Source organism: Phasianus colchicus, chromosome 8 (genome assembly GCF_987193195.1).
Source record: "Phasianus colchicus chromosome 8, bPhaCol1.hap1.1, whole genome shotgun sequence".
NCBI lineage: Eukaryota > Metazoa > Chordata > Aves > Galliformes > Phasianidae > Phasianus > Phasianus colchicus.
In genome coordinates this window covers 25010767-25029508 of record NC_143443.1, presented here as the reverse complement: position 1 = coordinate 25029508, position 18742 = coordinate 25010767, and the positions used below count along the sequence as shown (strand labels likewise).

The following is an 18742-nucleotide window of genomic DNA, read 5'->3' as shown; positions in this document are numbered from 1 at the left end:
TAGGGCACACAGCCACCTGACCTTCAAACCACAAGGAATGTATACTGCCAAACACACATGAACATTTCCCCTTTCTGAAGTTCACTGCAGAATTTCTGGGCTTGTTAAAATGTGTATGTCAGTCGGGCCAAAGCAGATGCTTTTTCATGCGGCCTCTCAGGCAAACAACTGGATGGTGGATGCACTGAAGGGAAAGATGTGTCCTGGAATACACTCTGCCAATTAGAGCATCTTCACGGGTGTGGAAGTGTCACAAATACAGACAACCTGACTTCTCACCAGGGCTCAAAACAGCAACTCATAAGAAAGCCACAGTCTTCGGGACTTCAGAGACTGCTAGGTCTGACAATCACCTGGAAATCAAGGTAATATTTCTTCATCTATGGAAAAATCCTTTTCAATTCCCCAACAAGAAGAAGGAACAACCAAAGCAGGTATCTCCCAGAAGAGAAGGTACAAATCTTGCATTTTTGGTCACAAACGTGCACACTGGCCAGATGCAGAATTCTGAAACCCTAAGCTCCTTCATTCTCAGAAGGAAATTAACAGTACAAACAATCTATAGGAGATGAAGTCATCCTGGCTTGGAGCAAGAAGCATTTCTGCTCTGTGAAGCCAGTGGTTACAGATTCACAGTAGGCAGCAGCCTAGCCTGTCTCCTTATGTCAGTGCTCCAGAGTGGTCCCATTTGTAATGATGGGTCAGGTCAGATCACCAGGCTGGCCCTGACCACTAGCAATGATACACGAGAGGCAAATGGAATTGTAGCTGGGAAGTGTTCTCAACAGCTAAACTTTTGATTAGCTCTGAAGCGGACGGGCAGTTGGAATAGATCTCTGAAGGTCTCCTCCAATTGGAGCATTCTATAATTGTTTTTCAGAACAAATTCAGGTGCCATCTGCTTTTGTTATATTTAATTATAACTGCAAGGCCTCAAATTACAAAATGGAAAAGTGCATTTTTCAAATATCTTCATGTGGTTTCTGAGAAATACCTTGCACGAACATCCCCATCCCAGATTCAAACCAGTCATCAGCTGAGAGCTGGAATCCAGAGCTGCCAGAGCCTAGCACCATACAGGGATGCTCTGAGCCCTGATTAATTCTGAGCCCAGGGAGGGTTGATATCTCCCAGTGCAACATGTAAAACCAAGGAACGTTAACATACTGAGCCTGGCCTCTCAGTGCAAAAAGCCAGCAGAGCCAGGAAATGCCCAACAAGAACTAAGGCCATCTCAATTTATCACTGTGATATAACTACAGTCAGTGTTTCTTCACCTTTTCCCCCACCTACTGCACCTTTCCTCTTCAGACACAAACACATGATCTTTCCACTGTGACTTTCCCCACTGATAAACAACAGTGGCTGATAAGTTTCACAGACGATCAAAGGGCATGACAGGGAGGACCATCTACTTTCAGGATGCTCCAGCATTTTTCTGTCTTCTGTGCCAGGAAGGATATTTCAAAACATGACAGGACACCAAATATTGACAGAAGTAATATTCAACAACATCCTGAGTCTATCCAGTATGAGATGGGAGAAATACACAAGAGCAGTCTAGAAGAAAGTTCCAAAATGAACATGAAATGAATAAATTTGACTAAAAATATAAAGTAAACTGAAACTAGAGCTTTTCATCTAGAAGAGAAAGGCCAAATATACATGAAGCTAACTGAGGACTTGTTTTTGCCATCAGTGTTACATAGATACGATCTTTGTGGGGGACAGAATAAAACTCACAGTGAATTAAATATTTTGAGGCCAGAGGAGCCATTAGGTCATCAAGTCTGATCTCACTGTGCAACATGTTCCAGAATTGCACCAAATCATTCCTGCTTTAGGTACATATTTTCTCCAGAAAGAAAAACTATTTTGTCGGAAAAGCATAAATACTTGGAGTATTATAATTCAAAAGAAACTCCTGAGGACTTTATGCACTCCCATACGGGTAAGGCGAGCATCAGATGTGACCTTCTGGAAGCCAAGAAAAGGGGAATGATACCAGCTCTCAGCCCACAGGCTGTAACTGCACCTCATCCATCTGCTCCATCCCTGTCTTTCAACTCCAGACCCATTCAATCCCCCAGTACTGCAATAATAGTGATGTTAGTACTGAGAAATCAGTGTTCCACCATCATTTGGCAGCACAAAGCAGTGAAATACAGCGGGAGCTGCCAAAAATAATAACCATGTTCCCACCAAAATCTTAAAAAAAAAAACCACTAAAAAAAGCTTTTATTTTAAAAGAAAAAGCAAGAAAAAAGGCTAGTGTTTAAATCCTCTTTCCTCATACTTTAATTGAGCCCAGGGTTATGCCACAATTCAGGTAAATGATGTTTATATAACTGGCATTTGGCTGAATGCATAATTCCTATTTAACGGCTGAAGAGAGGCATTTTGGGGCTTCAAAGAAATCTGACAGGTAATTCCCACTGTTGTTCTGCAGGGTAGCTGAGAGGTAATTATCCTTCTCACTAGTAAATCAATTAGGAATGAATGTATAGAAAGCTCTCCCCCTCCTCCAAGTAACTGCTAATCCTCTAAGCGCTAATGAGCAGACACTGCTAGCAACCCATCAAAAATCGACAGGAGCTGTGAGGCACGCAAGGTCCTATCAGTATCTGGAAACTGACACCTAATGAGAAAACATCTTGTGTGGAAAAGGTCTGTACAGCTCGCTGTGTGCACATCTGATGCTTTTGGTATCATTTTCTCTACTGTTTATTGCCTCAAAGAGGTATTTTTGAGGCTCACAAGAGATCACTGCATCACGTGCAACTGGGCAGCACTGTGCTCTTAGAGGTGAAACACAAGGGATCTAGATATTCTCTACAGGGATACCACTGCTTCTCAAACTGCTCTGTGATTCATTATTGATAGTTATCCTCATGAGCTCAGTAAAAATGCGATGCTTACTCTTCAGGCCATTTATGAGTGAACAATATTTACCCAGATGCATTTGGAGGAGATTACAACCTAAATGGATTTTCTGCAGCACACAACTTTGTGAATCTGTAAGGGTGGGTGGTGCACAGTAAGCCCGATAATGAATTTGACAAATCCTGATGCTCAAATCCATTGATACCTTTTCCAAGCATTTTTCAGATTCTGAATCAATGCTTGGGATTGCTTTGCTGGCCAACAAGGTAGAGCCAGCTCCAGAGTAGGGCAAACCACCTGTTTAACCATGCACAGTAAATATATTTAGCAGAGTTAGAAAGAATGAAAACAAGCTGTTCCCACAGCAACCACACTAAAGGTGGTTTCCTAAGGCTTTTCCTTACAGTTTGTCTCTACATTTCAAAAGATTTTTTGGAAGGAAGGAGAGGAGGAAAGACAGACTGACAGACAAAAAAGAAGATGGAGAAAGACCACTAATCCATAAAGCTCAATAGCTTGAAAAACTGCTGAAAGATAATCATATATCCTAGTACTGTGATTTATGAGGGAGACTTTACATCAGTGACGTAGATTTGTAACTGAGCATACTGCCTCCAATTTTGGGTGGGCAGAGTTGCTTTGGAAACAGAATGAAGCAGCATTAACTCTTCCGTGCCAATGGTGTCGATTCTGGCAGGGAGTGAGAAGGCCAGGAGAGTTTATTAGGAAACATTTTCATTCCATTTTGCTCAGAACAAAGAAGTCCAAGTAGTTTTCATCTTCTGCACCGGAAAATCTATAAGCTTCCTCCTGTCCACTGCCTTTTCCTTCGCCTCTTTAAACTCAAAGGCATACATTTTTGCCTATAATAATCAGTGCTATGACTGCTTTAAGGTTGCACACACTGAAATAAGCATCAATCTTGAAACCTCTGTGTATTGACCAGTGATGGAAAAAAGAATAGCAGTAATAACGATACTAGGAGAAGCAGAATACAAATTTGGAAAACTAACAAGGGAGACAACAGCTAGGCAGTTTGGATGTGATGAGACAGAATGTACTGCGCCCCATCCAAACAGCTCCAACCACTGCCAACATTTTGCTATGAGCTACAGCCCTCCCACATTGATTTCCGTGGGTAGCTGAGTGCATCTTTGTCCCATCACCTCCCTTGAATCCACACAGGCTGTAATTTTAAACCAAGAAAGCTTTGAGTAGCAACTCCTGTGCTGAGAGACAACTCTGAGCCAGACAGAGCCCTAATTGCATCACATGGAAAGCATGAACAGGTGGGTGAAAGCCATGACTTCTCTTCTACACCTTCGAATAACATCTTAGTTCTCTCACCCGCTTGCCTGAGCATATTCTCCTTTTGGCTCCTTGATGTGATATAACCAATCAAAATGACAATTACATTTCTAGCTCCAACTTCATCACAAAGCCAGAAAATACATAAACACTGAACGCAGGAAGAAATGCCCTTTACCTTGCTATTTCTACTAATAAAGAGACAGAGAAGGCAAACAGAGGTGTATTAGCTGAAGTCAGGGTAAGCAAGAAGCATTTGTGTGCATTTGGCTTTTTTAAAGGTGTAAAGTCAAAAGCAAATAAAAGCAACTCCTTTAATTTATTCAGCAGGAGATTAAGGACTCCATCCCTATCGCAAGTAAAACAGGCATAATTCTACTGAAATCTGGGGAATTACACTAGTGTAACTTAGACAGCAAAATCAAGATCCCATGAATTACCAATAGATTTGACTTCAGGATCATAATTTCTCTCAGAAGGAACAAAAAGTCATTATTTTGTTTCTATATCTACCAGCTTGATGGCTCTCCCTTACCTTCCTCTTGTTAGTGGGACATACATAAAAGTAGCTCAGCACAGTCTTCAGGCCTACTTTGTCATTTAGTTTTTCGTAGGTAGTGCCATAGTCTGTTGACCTGGAGAAAAGAGGAGACAAAAAGAGTGTATGTGGTTATTATGGGAAGGAAAGTGACTGTGTGAACAGACATTTGGGGTTGCAGCTTGAACATTATTAACCTTAAAATAGAAGCTTTTGTGCTTCATTCAGAACTGCAAGTGGAAAAGAAAAAACTTGAGTCCTTTGGGATAGGATCTGTCACTGCATCAGTTGATCCTACAGCACCTGGGAAACTATGGTCTACCCATGAAAATTTCTGTGGACTCTGCACTCACACGCTGGTGGGGGATTGTAAATGATATTTATACAAAGACTCTGATCTCAGCAGCATCCTTAGCACAAATTCCCTTTTCAGACAAATCCAGCAGAAGAATCCAAATTAAACTCATCAACAAAAATTTTAAGTAGGCTGATTTTTGACTTCGAGATGGGGATACAAATGTGGCTCAGAATTGTAACAGCTGAATTCATATCTAGATAAAAATGTATCTAAACTGGCATCTTCAGTCCTCAGTCACCCCCATCCTACTCTGTGCCAGGAACTGAGTTTTTCTGAGATGCAGAGACAGATTCAGGCCCCTACACAAGCAAACCCCACTCAGAAGAGCAGATGATCTGGGGGTGGCATTACTCGTTCGTGACTGGGGGAAAAAAAAAAGAGTTGCTTCGTCACAGAGGGTTTTCTGTAGTTTCCTCCTCCACATTTGTGAGCATGTTCGAAACCTCACTTTGCCCTGCTTGTTTCTTTTCTGCTTTCACACACTGCTTTTCCTAACAAACAAGGTTTTTCCCACCAGAACAAATTGACAACTACATAGGCCAGGATCCTACACCTGAACAGATGTCAACACCAGGTGCTTTAGAAGGGTATGAACCTGCACAAACAGCCAGCTTGCCACATCTAAATTGTACATAGAGCCCAGCTGCTGACCCTATGGCAGCTTCTATCGTATAGACAGAGAAAAATACGAACCTCAGTGGGTGGACAAGAAAAGATTAACAGAAAGCCTGCCTGGATGTACCTATGATGTTATTAAGATCAGAATTCACAGCCCCTGCCCTCTTTTCCCTACTCAGCCTTTCTTTTTACTAAACAAGTGTTTAGAGAACATCCAGTGCTTTTCCTAATAACTAGCTCACGCCCGTCTCCATCATTTGGTTCTGCCTCAGACCAGTCCCCTGTTCTTTGTCTGGCAGAGCAATGGTCCATATTACCCTTCCACATGAACAGTGCCACTGTGCCCAGGAACTCCACACTCCCACTCCGCTGGCTGCAAAACTGAGTGTTGCCAGGACCCTCACCTGGCTCCATCAGTCTCCTGGCTGCCACTGCAGGCCAGAATGACACCAAAATACTAAAATAGAGCCACTACAATATTAATGCTTAATATTCTTATATACTAATGTATAGTATTGATAATCACTGCGTCCACAGAAATATCTTAGAGGCTATCACAATAACATACTGCATTTCTGTAGCAGTTTCCTACACAAAGCACTGGAAACTTTTTGTCTCACTAGGTGTCAATACAACACAAATTACCTAGCAGATTTCCCCCCTCCAGGAAAGCTTCAAACTGAAGCAGTTTGATTAATAAAACAAAATAATCCAAGCCGATCGATTCCACTACACAAGGCCTCCAATACACATTAATTCAACAGGTCAGGAGTCTTTAAGCAACAGCAGGCCCAAAGCAGTGTGTAACAGACAGAGAGGACATACTAAGTTTTTTCCTTCATTGCATTCTTTCAACTGCACAAACGAGCCACATCTGTGCCCGCACGTTTTCAAGCCACCATTCAGAGAAAGAGATCACTGGTTTCAATCAGCATTCAAAGAGAATACAAATAATAAATTAATATTCTCACAGAGCTACTTTGGTTTTGTTCTCCTAGTCTTTTTCAGATCTCCCAAAATGCCTTGCACTTCTAAAGATGCAGGCTGGATGCCCTAATGACTCTTTCTCATTAAGCCATTATCACTCATTGCATTTGCCCTTTGAAAGAATAGATAGAAAGGAAGTAGGATCATTATTTCATTAGCTTCTCCAAGGCTTTCTTTATTATCATGACAGTCACCATTGGCTTCATAGAAACGTCTCAAAGGATATCACAATAATATACTGTATTTCCATAGCTCTTTCCCATCCTAAGAAGCTGAAGCTTTTGTTTTGTGTTAATCCATTCAAACTAACAAACTCCCAAAGGGGGAAATATCATCTCCATTCTAGAGATGAAGGTACCAAAAGCTTACATAGGTAATGGTGCATTTTTTCAAAGGCAGGCATCTACAAATAGCCTTTCCAGCTTCTTTAATCACCAGGTACAGAGCTTGATAAACAAACCTGCTACCTCCTAATGCCTAATTTGAAAACAAGTATTTACCAAGGCACAAAAAAAAAAAAAAAAAAAAAAAAAAAAAAGAGAGAGAAGAAGAAATCTGGAAACCCAGCAGTCTAATTCAAACAACCTAGCCCTGAACACTTTCAGAGGTGTGACCCACAGGTGGAACTGAACAGTTTGGGCTCTGACAGACAGACCTGAGCCAGCTACTTCCAATATCATAATAATTGTTCATTGCAGGAATAGGGGATGTGAAGCAGAGATGTGGAATCCTCCCCACAGATGAGTGGGGATTCTCAGAGCTCTGTCAGGCAGAGCAAAGGAGAGTTTGTTTGTTTGCAGTCTTAGCTATTAAGTTATAAAGACACGCTATAAAATATATAATCAATCTCCTATAAGCAGAAGAGTACAAATGCTGTGACCAGATAGCTGGGAGGGACAAGTCATCCTTCTGGGAGGATGCGTGTGGCTGACTGACCTGTGAGAAAGCTTCTCTGTGCCTGTGACTTTCCCCACTGTATGTGAAGAAGGAACAGCCATGATACTGACTTTAGATTATCAGTGTTTTATGTAAGATACAAAACTTTGTGCATCCACCTCCAGATCAGATACCCAGCATGCACACACTTGCAGCCCCACATTGAGAACCATGTGGATGCACAGCTCCACTTAAACAAGCGGGAGAACATGACAGCTCCATGCACCTTGCACAGCACCAGGAGCACACATAGCTCAGATTAACATTTTCTTCCCTCCACCTGTGCCTGCAAACTGCCTGCCTGCAGTTGCCTTACTCCCTATGCCCTCTGAAGAACTTGTTTTCACCCATTGGCCAATTTTCTCCCAGTTTGACAGAGCAACCCTAGACTAATGAAGCTTCCACAAATTTCATGAAAAACAGCAGCCAGCAAAAAGAGAGGAAACTTATTCACGCTCAGAAAAAAAGCTGCAGCATGAAACCAAATCCCATGAGACACAAGAGCAGGCACAGCTCTGAACACCCAGCTGCAGGAAAACATTCAAACACAGCTCACATATTAATGCACTACAAAGAATCCATCAGCACAACACAAGGAGGCAGGCTGCTGAGCTTCCATTGCTTTTGAAAATTTGTTTCTGTCTGTCTCTTGCCTGTCTTCTCCCTCAAGCTACCATCCCTGAGATAAAGGCATTTCTCAAATCAAGGTCCAGGTGGCCCATCCCCTGGGGCAGCCCCTTTGGCCAGCTCCTTTAGTGCCTACAAGTGGCTTAGAACTCAGACAAAAGCAAGTTTAGCAGTAACTCCATTACCCTGTTCTACACCACAGTAGCTGAAGGGTTGCAGAGTCCTAAATGAGGAATCAGGCTGTCTGCACAGCAATTTTAATACAGACAGGGCAGAGGGCTGCTACCTCAAAAAGCCACCTAGCAGCAAAAAAGCAGCTTTGCCTGGGGACTGTAGGTTCATTTACCGTAAAACAAGGATGGAAGAATGGGATGCTGGTCAAGCAGTGGTCCTTAGGAATGGGTACTCCCCGCTTGAAAGAGCAATGGTGCTATGTCTCTGCTTTGCTGAAGTTTTTGAAATAAAGTGAGATTATTTCTTTTCTCCCGTTTAGTGTTTTAGACTTGTTCCTGTCTCTTGGTGACTATAACCACTTATGGCTGAGCATCCTTCACTCCCACAGCCTTTTCCATATTTAGATACAACGGAGATAAACAATCTTTTCTCTCCTAGGGTTGCTTACGAGCCTGCACATAGTCAGAGTTGAAGCAAAGTCAGAGACTTGGGCAGTCAAAGGCCTGGAACAGAAACAGAACTCCAGAATAGACCTTTTTTTTTTCCTTTACTTCAGTCAGAAAAATGGCTCTACAAGGTCAGCTCAAAGGATCATCTAACCCTATATGCAGGATGCTATGAGCCCTATTTCTTATGCTATCAAAATCACCTGTGATGGAGCTAACCAACAGAATTCAGTCCTTTGCCCTTCCCTCTCTGCAGCTGACAAATCTGGATCTGGACACTGTACAATGAAAGTACCCACAGAAGTCCTGTGGGGTTATACTTGGTTACTTAACAGACTTAAAATCCAAGTATCAGTACTCTGTGAATCTTTCCTTTTGCAGAGCTTCTCCTTCACCCAAACGCAATTACTGAGTGGCTCTAACAAACGTCATATTGCATACTGTACATCTACAAAAAGAAACTACTCCCTCTTTTTATCCCCATCCCACTAAAGAAAGCTAAGGACAGTAATGAACAAAAAAAACACAAAAGCAAGAAGATGGTGCAGCTCCCTGGTATAGGTTCCCAGCCTAGAGCAAACTGCTGATCACAGATTTCCTAAATTGAAGATGATGCCTTTGTGTACAAAAGCCATCAGTGGGCTTTTAGTTCCATAAATCTGTCTACCCTCCCACAGGGAAACTTCTGGCAACTTCACCATCCTGTGGTAATAAAAGCCCACAACCTACCCACATGTGTTATATTAAGAGATGATGCCCTTTGTTTTAACTTGATAACGTAATTCAAAGCCCTCTGGCACAGCTTAATGAGAGTGAAACCATGGAACCACATCTGCCATTTGTGATTTCACTGATTCTTGTCACTTTTCCTACATATTCAGTAGTCCAGAAACTCCCCATTTATTTAGCCACTCCTGGCAGAAATTATTTTTCTCTCTAATTGTCCTGTAACTATTCTTTCTAGTCCTATTACATCTTTTGTTATGAAGTCCTCAGAGAGTAAGCTCTACAACTTTTTCTTGGTAAAAAGAAAGAAGCTATTTGTATACATCAACAAAAACAAAGAGTGTTTAAAAACATCCTACATAAAAAACCACTTTCCACCTTTATACCAAAGGTGACTTTCTTTACAGTTCTGGAACTCAGAAATCCTGGTCACTTTCACTTTCAAAAAGTGACTATCAGTTTCAGAACTACCTACAACTATAGGTGTTACTGGAGAGAAAAGTTCAAGCAGATCATAGTTCTGGTGTTTTCTCTTGGAAATGTATATTTTTTCCTTTTAAATTTCATGCCATTTGATTACTCTTTCCTCACTTTTTTTTTTAAATTAATGACTATTTCTGTCACTAAACTTCTGAATGACTTGAAGTTGACCTTTGTTGATAAATTTCTACTTATGACATACAGTAGAGATTGGCAAGTCAAAATGATCTTTCATAATGCCTTAGTCATCCCAATTCACAGTAGGGAATGAAGGAGATAAGATACTCTGAGCTAGCAACAATGGCCTCCTCTTTTTTTTTTTCCTCCAGATTCTTCCTTTTTTTTCCCCTACTCTTTTCCTTTTTTTTTTTTTTTTTTTTTTTTAAACTCTCACAGGGAAATATTTACACCAAACACTCATTCCTTTGTACAAATGACTACTCAGAATGGCATCAAGCCAGCCTCTGGAGATGCCATGAGCGTGGCATACAGGCTCTTGTTCATCAACGGTGAAAATGCATCGTAAGTGTTGAAAAATAGTGTTTTGTAACTGAGAATTTGCTCTATCAAGTAAAGTGGTCATTGCATTTGTTGTAGCTTCTATGGAAATAAATATCACTTTCAGAGATACCTACATATAATAGAGACAGTATACTTCTACTGTGGGACATAGATTTGGGTAAAGGCAGCTCTCAACTTCCCACCACTTTGCTTCAACTAAAAATGGCATTCTCTTTTTTTTTTTTTTTTTCTGAAGTTGAGAAAACTAACCAAACTAATGCATGCTTATAACTCATGGCAGGCAAGCATCTGAACTATAACATCCAGGTCAGCCTAAAAGCCTGCTACAAAGTATCCTCTGCATTTTGCAAAAACTCAGATCCTGATCAAAGCAAGCAGGCTGCAGGTATAGTGGTTCCTAAGCACTGTTTTATATTCTGCTGCAGAATAACCCACAATAATGAAGCAGAAAAGCAACAAAGACTGGTGTCTCCTACTGTGATGATAAAATAAGTACTTCCACAGTAAGAATCCAAATCTTCTGTACCTCGGAGGTTTGTCTGAATTTAATTTTATCTACCTATGAGCTAGTTATTTAACTCTAACTCCCAAGACTATCCACATGTATTGGGTTAACATGGCAAGGTTTTGGTAGCTGGGGTTTGCAGGGGTGGTAAGTTAAGAACCAGCTCCAGCTGCTCCAAAAGAGACCAACTGTTGACCAGAGCTGAGTCACAAGCAACACTGGTTGTGCCTGTGGAAGAGCAGATTTAAGAAAGGGAAAAAAAAAAAAACCAAACTGCTGTTCAACAGCAGCTGGAAGAGAATCACCTGTTTAAGTCTGACCTGAGACAAGGACACTGCATCCTTGCAAATACCACCCAGAAAGTTCAATTCCCAGGAAATAGGGATGATGTGGAACTAAGGCATTTTGGCTTCACAAAGTTATCTTTTCTTACCACTTTGATCACTTCAGTACTGTGACATGTATGGAAAAGGATTACTGTTATACAGCTCTGAAGCACCTCATCATTACTCACTTCCCATTTGCTCTAAAAAATCTGACATATTTATCATGTTCTTCATTCCAGTGTATTCTAATTTTCCAAAGAAGTGTCACTTCTGACATAACATAACGTGTGTTAACTTTTTCAAACTGTGAATCATTCAAAAATGACGTAGTTAAAAAGAGAGCAGCATGGAGGTGGTACAGACCAGTGCCTGTCATAGATATTACAAGTCAGACAACTTCCAAACAACTTATACAGTCAGTCTGCAACACTTTCCACTCCCTACCTCAGCTGACCCCACAAGACCAACAACTCACTCTCAGCACTGCACCCACACAACCTGAACAGAACTACAGGATCCCATCTGACCTGAGGCAGGGCTCCTTAGTCCTCCAATTTTTCTTCCATTTAATTAACTTGGCTCTATGGGACAAGGTTCTCTCTTACTGTATCCGAAACAATAAGAAATAAAAAGAAAAAAATGTTCAAGAGATGCAACTACCTGAGGTAATAGAGGGATGATAGACAATGCAAGAAGATTCTCCTGGTTGTAGGAACATGTTTACCTCCAGTCACAACACAAGTGAGAGTCTCTACTTACTGTTTTACAAGTAGTAAAACAGATTCTCAGCCAAAGTCATCATGACCCTAGTAAATCCAGGTTAATGGCAGATCTGCACTAACCTAGAGTTGGCAGATCTACACTACTTTACACAATAGAGGTCAGGTTTCTTTAGAAACCTGAGTTTTCTAAAGATGTATGTTTGCTGTTTATATCAATGTTAATAAACAATTGTGATCCATATGGTAGATTCTCAACATGGAAACCTACCCAACTCAACTGCTTGTGAGTTTGGGGCAGCTCGGATGACACATACCTGAACATTCCTGTACTCTTGTGCCTTAAGTCCCCACTGTTTAATATTTTTCAAGCCACAGCTGGCTCAAGCCTAATTTTGCCCCAGAAAAGCCTCCTTTTTCTGCCACCCTTCTTTCTCAGCACTCAGACGCTTATCTAACGCAAAACACTTTGCCTTGGGAGAATAAAGCAGATGAATTTTTTTCAGACAGAAGATCAATAAAGTGGAAACAGCTTGAAAAGTCAATCTGCTCCAGCAGTCCCCCGGGAGATGGCTTGATGATTGTCATTTTAATGAAGGAATAGTAAACGGAGCACAAGGAACCGTACATCCCCTCCAAATTCAGAAGGGAGGATACCTTAGGCTGAAAAGCAGGGAAAGAAGAGGAAGTACTCAAGGAAGCCAGACATCTCTCTAGTTTGATAGGCCATATCAAACAGCAGTCAGGCTACTAAGAGCTAACAAATTTCCTAAAACTGAGAATACAGCTCTAGTAATACACTGCAGAATGATATTTCCTCTAGGTATTGGATGAGAAATATTTTTGTTCAGGCCCTGAAGCACAAAGATTAATAGCCCTGATGCCGTTGCTCCTAAGTAGTGAGCTGGAAATATGTTTCTTATTCATGCTGAAGTCATGACTTGTATCTAAATGGGTTTCTGAGGAGCTAAGCATCCTGCATATTATCAAGGCAAATGGAAAGGGAAACCTGACTTGCGATGCAAGATGCTACCTTCCTTTGTTCTAGGCATGCATGGAGTTTCTTTGTCTTTGATTTTAGTCATCATTTAGCTACTTATGGAAAGGATCAAGCTCACAAACAGGTAGAAAGTGGACTGTCACTGAATTAAAAATTATGTTGTACTAAACATATTGGAAGACTTGGAGATCTGCAAGTTTCTGACTTTCCCAAACTTCCAACATGGTTGCGATCTTTCTTCCAGAGTTACACACAGTGACATATTTTGCTGTTTCAACTACACAGGTTGGATGACGGCAGTTCCCACAAAGATTCAACACAGATGTGGACATTTCAGCTATAAACTGTGATCAACACTTTGCTAGCCATGACAGATGAACTGGAATTACTGTGTGACGTCCTGTGCCCTGTACCATGCCAGAGGTCAGAATACATCAACATAATCACCTATTCTAGCTTTCAAGTCAATGACTCAGTATGTTTGGGGCTTTTGGCCATGCTTTCTACTTGAACTCATGTTCCAGTTCTACTCAGAATTTGTCTGTTTATGGACTGTTACTCACATTTCTGCTTCCACAGATCCATGCTTTCAAATAAATTAGAGCCAAACTCCTTACACAATACAAAGGGCCTCTAATTGCATTTTTTCACTGCATAGTTCCTTCAAAACTCCTGGACAGCTTTAAAGCAGAGGCACTGAAGTTCTTTCAGTCATGTTACTCAGTACAAAAGAGAAACTGCTTTTTTCCTTTATTCCACCCGATGCTCTATTTAACTCAACGCTTCAAAAGGCAATGAGAAAATGAATCATGATGCTACATTCCTGAAGGGCACCATTAAGACCCCAGGGATAATGTCAGCATAAAGGGTCACCCATCTTTCAGCAGGTATACTGCAATAGCCTGTGATTAATTAGGAAGTAGTGGCAGCTCATAATTAGCCATTTCCTAATCCTTTTTAGTTGCCTTACCAGAAAGCACGTGGCTTGTTTTAACATCAGCTTTAACATTCTGGGAATGAACCTCCCCTGCAGGTTGAACAGTCCTAATCCTAATCAACTACCCATAGCAGGGGTAGTTTGCAGGCTTGTCTCTGCACATCTCTAAAGGTTTTATTCTGCAGACAGTTGAGAGAATAAAATACAGGTACCACAGAGGAAGGTATAGCACAGTACCACAATTATTTTTAACCAAAACCTTTGTAACAACTGAGATATCAGTGTGCAAGCATGTTGAGCACACGAAGACGTAAGGAAAACAGCACATCTCTGTGACTTATAGCAAAGAGTTGTGGCAGTGATGGGTAGACATGAATTCAGGGTGGATAAACTACCTTCCACCACTTCCGCCCCTCAGGAAGACTCTGGGAGTAGGTTCAGACAAGAAACCTACTGGATTCACACAGTCATCTGAAATCCGAGAAGCTTTATCAACACCACTGCCTTGAGTACACTCCTTGACTGCACATGTTTTAGCATTAGAAATTACTTATCACATCAAAAACTGGAAGCTTCAGTACATTACAGTATGCTCTTCACAGCCTTCGCTACATGCGGCCATATCACCCACTCTTAACTAAGTACTAGAGTGGACCTACATCATTTAGCTAGATGAAAATATAAGCAGATAGGCAAGTTCATCTTCCACTAATGAATAAAGGCTAAGAGTCAACCAAACTTCCCCCAACCCATTCCTTCTCTTTCCCTCATATTTCTATAACCCTTCTGGTTTGTGTTTACATTAACCTTTGTCCATGCAGTCAGGGAAGTGCCTTTCCCCAGACTACATAGACTTGTTTATTTATTTGTTCTTGATTCAGAGGTAAAGGATTGTTTCCATGTTAACGAGCTAAAATCATGGATCAATAAATTCACACTGAGACTTAAGTGCTGTGATTATTGAAAGAGGGAACACAGAAAGAGATGCTACATCATGTACAAGTGCATCTATTACACAGTTGCTAAGCTTTAAACAATGCATTTGTAACAATCAGAGCAGCATGGTAAAATAACAGCTGTCTCTTCAAGACAACAGTAAATGCATTGGGGAGTGCTATCCGAAAGAGTTATTTCATTGTCCATACTTTCCTACATAACTGATGCTGAAGATGGAGCAAGTAAATGATGATGAGTTTTTCCTACAAGTAATTATTTTGCAGAGATTACACTCTAATAGCTCTAGTACACAAAATATTTACAGGAATTAATCTCCTTTTCTCATGAATAAGGGCAAATGACAAACACAGGTTTCTTTGACGACCCAACCTTTCCCCTTCCCCCTCCCCCTCCTTTCCCCCCCAATTTTTTTTTTTTTTTATTTCTAAACCATATTCTGCCACCACTTATCAGGGTCCCTGCAGCAAAAATGGGAAAAATGTTAAACGCACTGCTGGGAATGGGATCTCATCCTTAATGACATCATCAATAATTGCTGTCACAAGCTAATATCAGAGTTGCAACCTTACAGGGAAGATAAAGAGGCAGGGTTTTTCAGATTGTGCTTTCTAGACAGGCTCTAAATGTGATTTTTGCTACATGCTCTTAAATGCTGCCCCGATAGCTCATAGGAAAGCAAAAACTAAAAGCAGATTGAAGGAGTACTAAACCTAAGGCTGTCCTATGGATGTCCCAGAACAGTGTTCGACTCAGAAAACAGGAGGCAAACACAGTAAAGGCTCTCCTACAGCAAAGCTTACACCTTTGATGGCAGTTCCTTGGCACCAAGGGCATCCCCAGGCAGTTGCTTCCTCATGCAAACATATTCCAGTAATTCCCCAGCCATCAGGGCCCAGATGTCCCTTAAGATTTTTCTAAATTGAGGCTACATTGTAAACCACTGAAGAGTTATTTAGCAACTCAGACCTTGTCATCACAATCTAGACATCATTAAGAAAATGTGTTCTACAAGATTCTTTTAAGAAGAGACAGAACAGCTCCTAGTTATAGCCTGAGGCTGACGACTCGAGATCAGTGCCTCTGCAAATACCTGCAGCTTAGGAGCCTTGACACTACCTGCAATGAGCACAGACCTTCCCTCACATCAACAAGCTGTAGACTAGCAACACTGCTTCCATTTCATACAATACATGAAGGCCTGATAACAACAAACCAAGAACAAACCAGTTGTTTGAGTGCTTCTCTATTCCTTGCCAGTGCAACCAAGCATGCTCTTCAGATGAACAGAGAGGGAGACAGGCACACCCTGTCAGCCCTGGTTTCAGCTGGGAAGTAGCAGCCCCCAAGCCCAGATGTTTGGGGTCACCATGTCTCCCCAGGTGATTCAATTATTAATTCCCTGTCAGAATTAATATATTAACCAACAGATAACAATGGAGAGATAAGCAGCATGCTGGGAAATCACCCTGAACTTCAGATTTTAGAGTCCCCACGTAATTAACATTCAACACGTCACAAATTTGTTGCTCCAAACCTTGCACCTTCTCCTTTTACTGCTCACGTCTTTCCACAAAAACAGTGTTTTGGCTCATCTTTTAAAAAAGGTATGCATATGACAAAAGAGACAAAAGATCAATATTCAGTTGATGGCAAAGTCTAAACGAGATGTCTCCCTTAGTCACACACACTAAACACAAGAACACATTTTCATTGGTGAAAATGCTCATCATTCTGCAACTATTTGGACCCCATTACACAACAGTTTGGTCCATGTTCACGTCAGGATAGTCACTTCCAAGACTCTAAGCAAAAGGACATATCAGAAACAAGGTATAATGTGCCCCTTGCACATAGCTGGGAAATGTGACCTGTTCCCAGCTCTGCCCTCAGGCTCATTTCCGCACTCCTTACTATCATCGCAATCTCTGTTCACCAACACCAAATAAACATGGTGAATAATAGAGCAAGAAAGACTTCTGCTGTGCTGCAACAGTGGTTCTCCACAGCCACTTCTCTCTGAAAACAAAGACAATATTTGATGTGTTGTGCAGCTCTTCACTAAGACGGTTCCAAGACCATCATATGGTTGAACTGTACCTTTTCCAATCTCAGTGGCTCACTGAGCAAGATTCAGGCAGAGCAGATTCTATCATCTCAACAAGAAAGGGAAAGAAAAGTTTCATCCATAATAATGATTGCTTTGCTTGTGCAAGCTAAACCTTTTGGACTGCATTACCCCTAAGCCATAGCCATGCATTATCCAATGCAAATCAAGAGCTGTATTTATACTTTAGTAATAACTTGGAAAAACTTGTTTAATATCAGAAGACTTAGCAGAGCAGATGAATGGCTCTGACATGATATCCACGGGATAGAAATTCAATTAAAAACTGCAAGTGGCACAGAAGTGGTAGTTATTGTTCAACATGTATCATGGGGCCTTTGTTGAAATACAGCTATTAGCTGTTGCTGGTTGAGAAATTCTGTTTTCCTTTATGGCAATATGTTAGCTTGTAGAAAATTAAATTAATAAAAACACAGAATTACTCTCACACTAATAGAACATAGCAAAGCCAAGGGCTAGTTACAAATTTTACAATTATGGTTTAAGTGCATTATACCAAGGAAATTAAAGAGATGTCAGAATTATAATAAAAATGAAAGATTGCTTGGTTCTAAAGGCTGACAGTGTGACTATCACATGTAGAACATGCTGGTTTATCGGCTGTTGTCTTCCCCATCACAGCTCTCTAGAACGTTAACAATTATTCCTAACGCTAGAGCTACAGAAGTGTTCAGCCCATAGTGGATGTGCACTTGCATAGGAAAGCTACCTTCTGTAAGCAGCATCTCAAATCCATATTCTATCTTGGAAAATTAGTTTTACTTCCTGAGAACAGTGAAAAGGAGAATGGAGGAAAAATTATTTTCAGGTAGATGGAGGGCAGAGCTCACTAGGAAATAACTTCCCAAGCCCCGCCAACTTTTGCCAAGTTCCAAAGACAGAAGTGACAGGGACAACTGAGATCTCACTGATTTTAAAATGCTGCATCATAATGAGTCTATTTCAATTCTCTCTTCTACTCTCAGGGTTTCCTGACCTCATTTCTATGAGTAGATAGCTATATTCACATTGTAAGTCTCCAGATGGAACTAGGGATCTCATGCTAGTCATTTGGGTCCATCCAGCTTTAGAAAACTAGTTCAGGACACCTGTCTTGGTGTCTGTGTCAGGATCTAACACATCCTGGCTAAAGCAGATATGAGCACAGTGCATGGGGAAGCAGCAAGCAGCGTGGGTACTTTGCAAGCTCTTCTGCCTCCAAGGCAGAATTAAGGGGTTATTTTAGTAGATTGTTGTTTGGTTTGGGCTTGTTGTTGCCGAGTTGAGTATTTTAGCAACCAGTCTCTGAACAATGATTTCTGTTGCTTCCAAGGGCTGTATTTATTACCTATGCTGTGTAAACACAACACCCTCTGCTCTAGGGAATGACCTCGCAGAGGATGCCATGTTTCTCCAGTACAAGAATTCCAAGTCTAACACCTTAATAAATGCTTTACAGGTCAAACATAGAGAGGCTAGTGACAGTAAAGGGCTCTCTGCTCCCTCTCCTTCCACATAGCTCAGCAGATGGACTGTGCTGAGTGGGCAAGGAGAAGCAGGTTACCACAGACAGGCCTTCAAAGGTGACAAT

General features: G+C 41.2%; 1 protein-coding gene across 2 annotated transcripts in view; it reads right to left on the bottom strand.

The window, feature by feature from the left end:
- SORCS3 (sortilin related VPS10 domain containing receptor 3) overlaps positions 1–18742 on the bottom strand; it is a 266625-nt gene that overhangs the window by 146382 nt on the left and 101501 nt on the right. For both annotated transcript variants that reach the window (XM_090145482.1, XM_090145483.1), the window contains exon 3: positions 4727–4826. In XM_090145482.1, coding sequence (XP_090001608.1) covers positions 4727–4826 — 100 coding nt within the window. The remainder of the gene's footprint in view (positions 1–4726; positions 4827–18742) is intronic.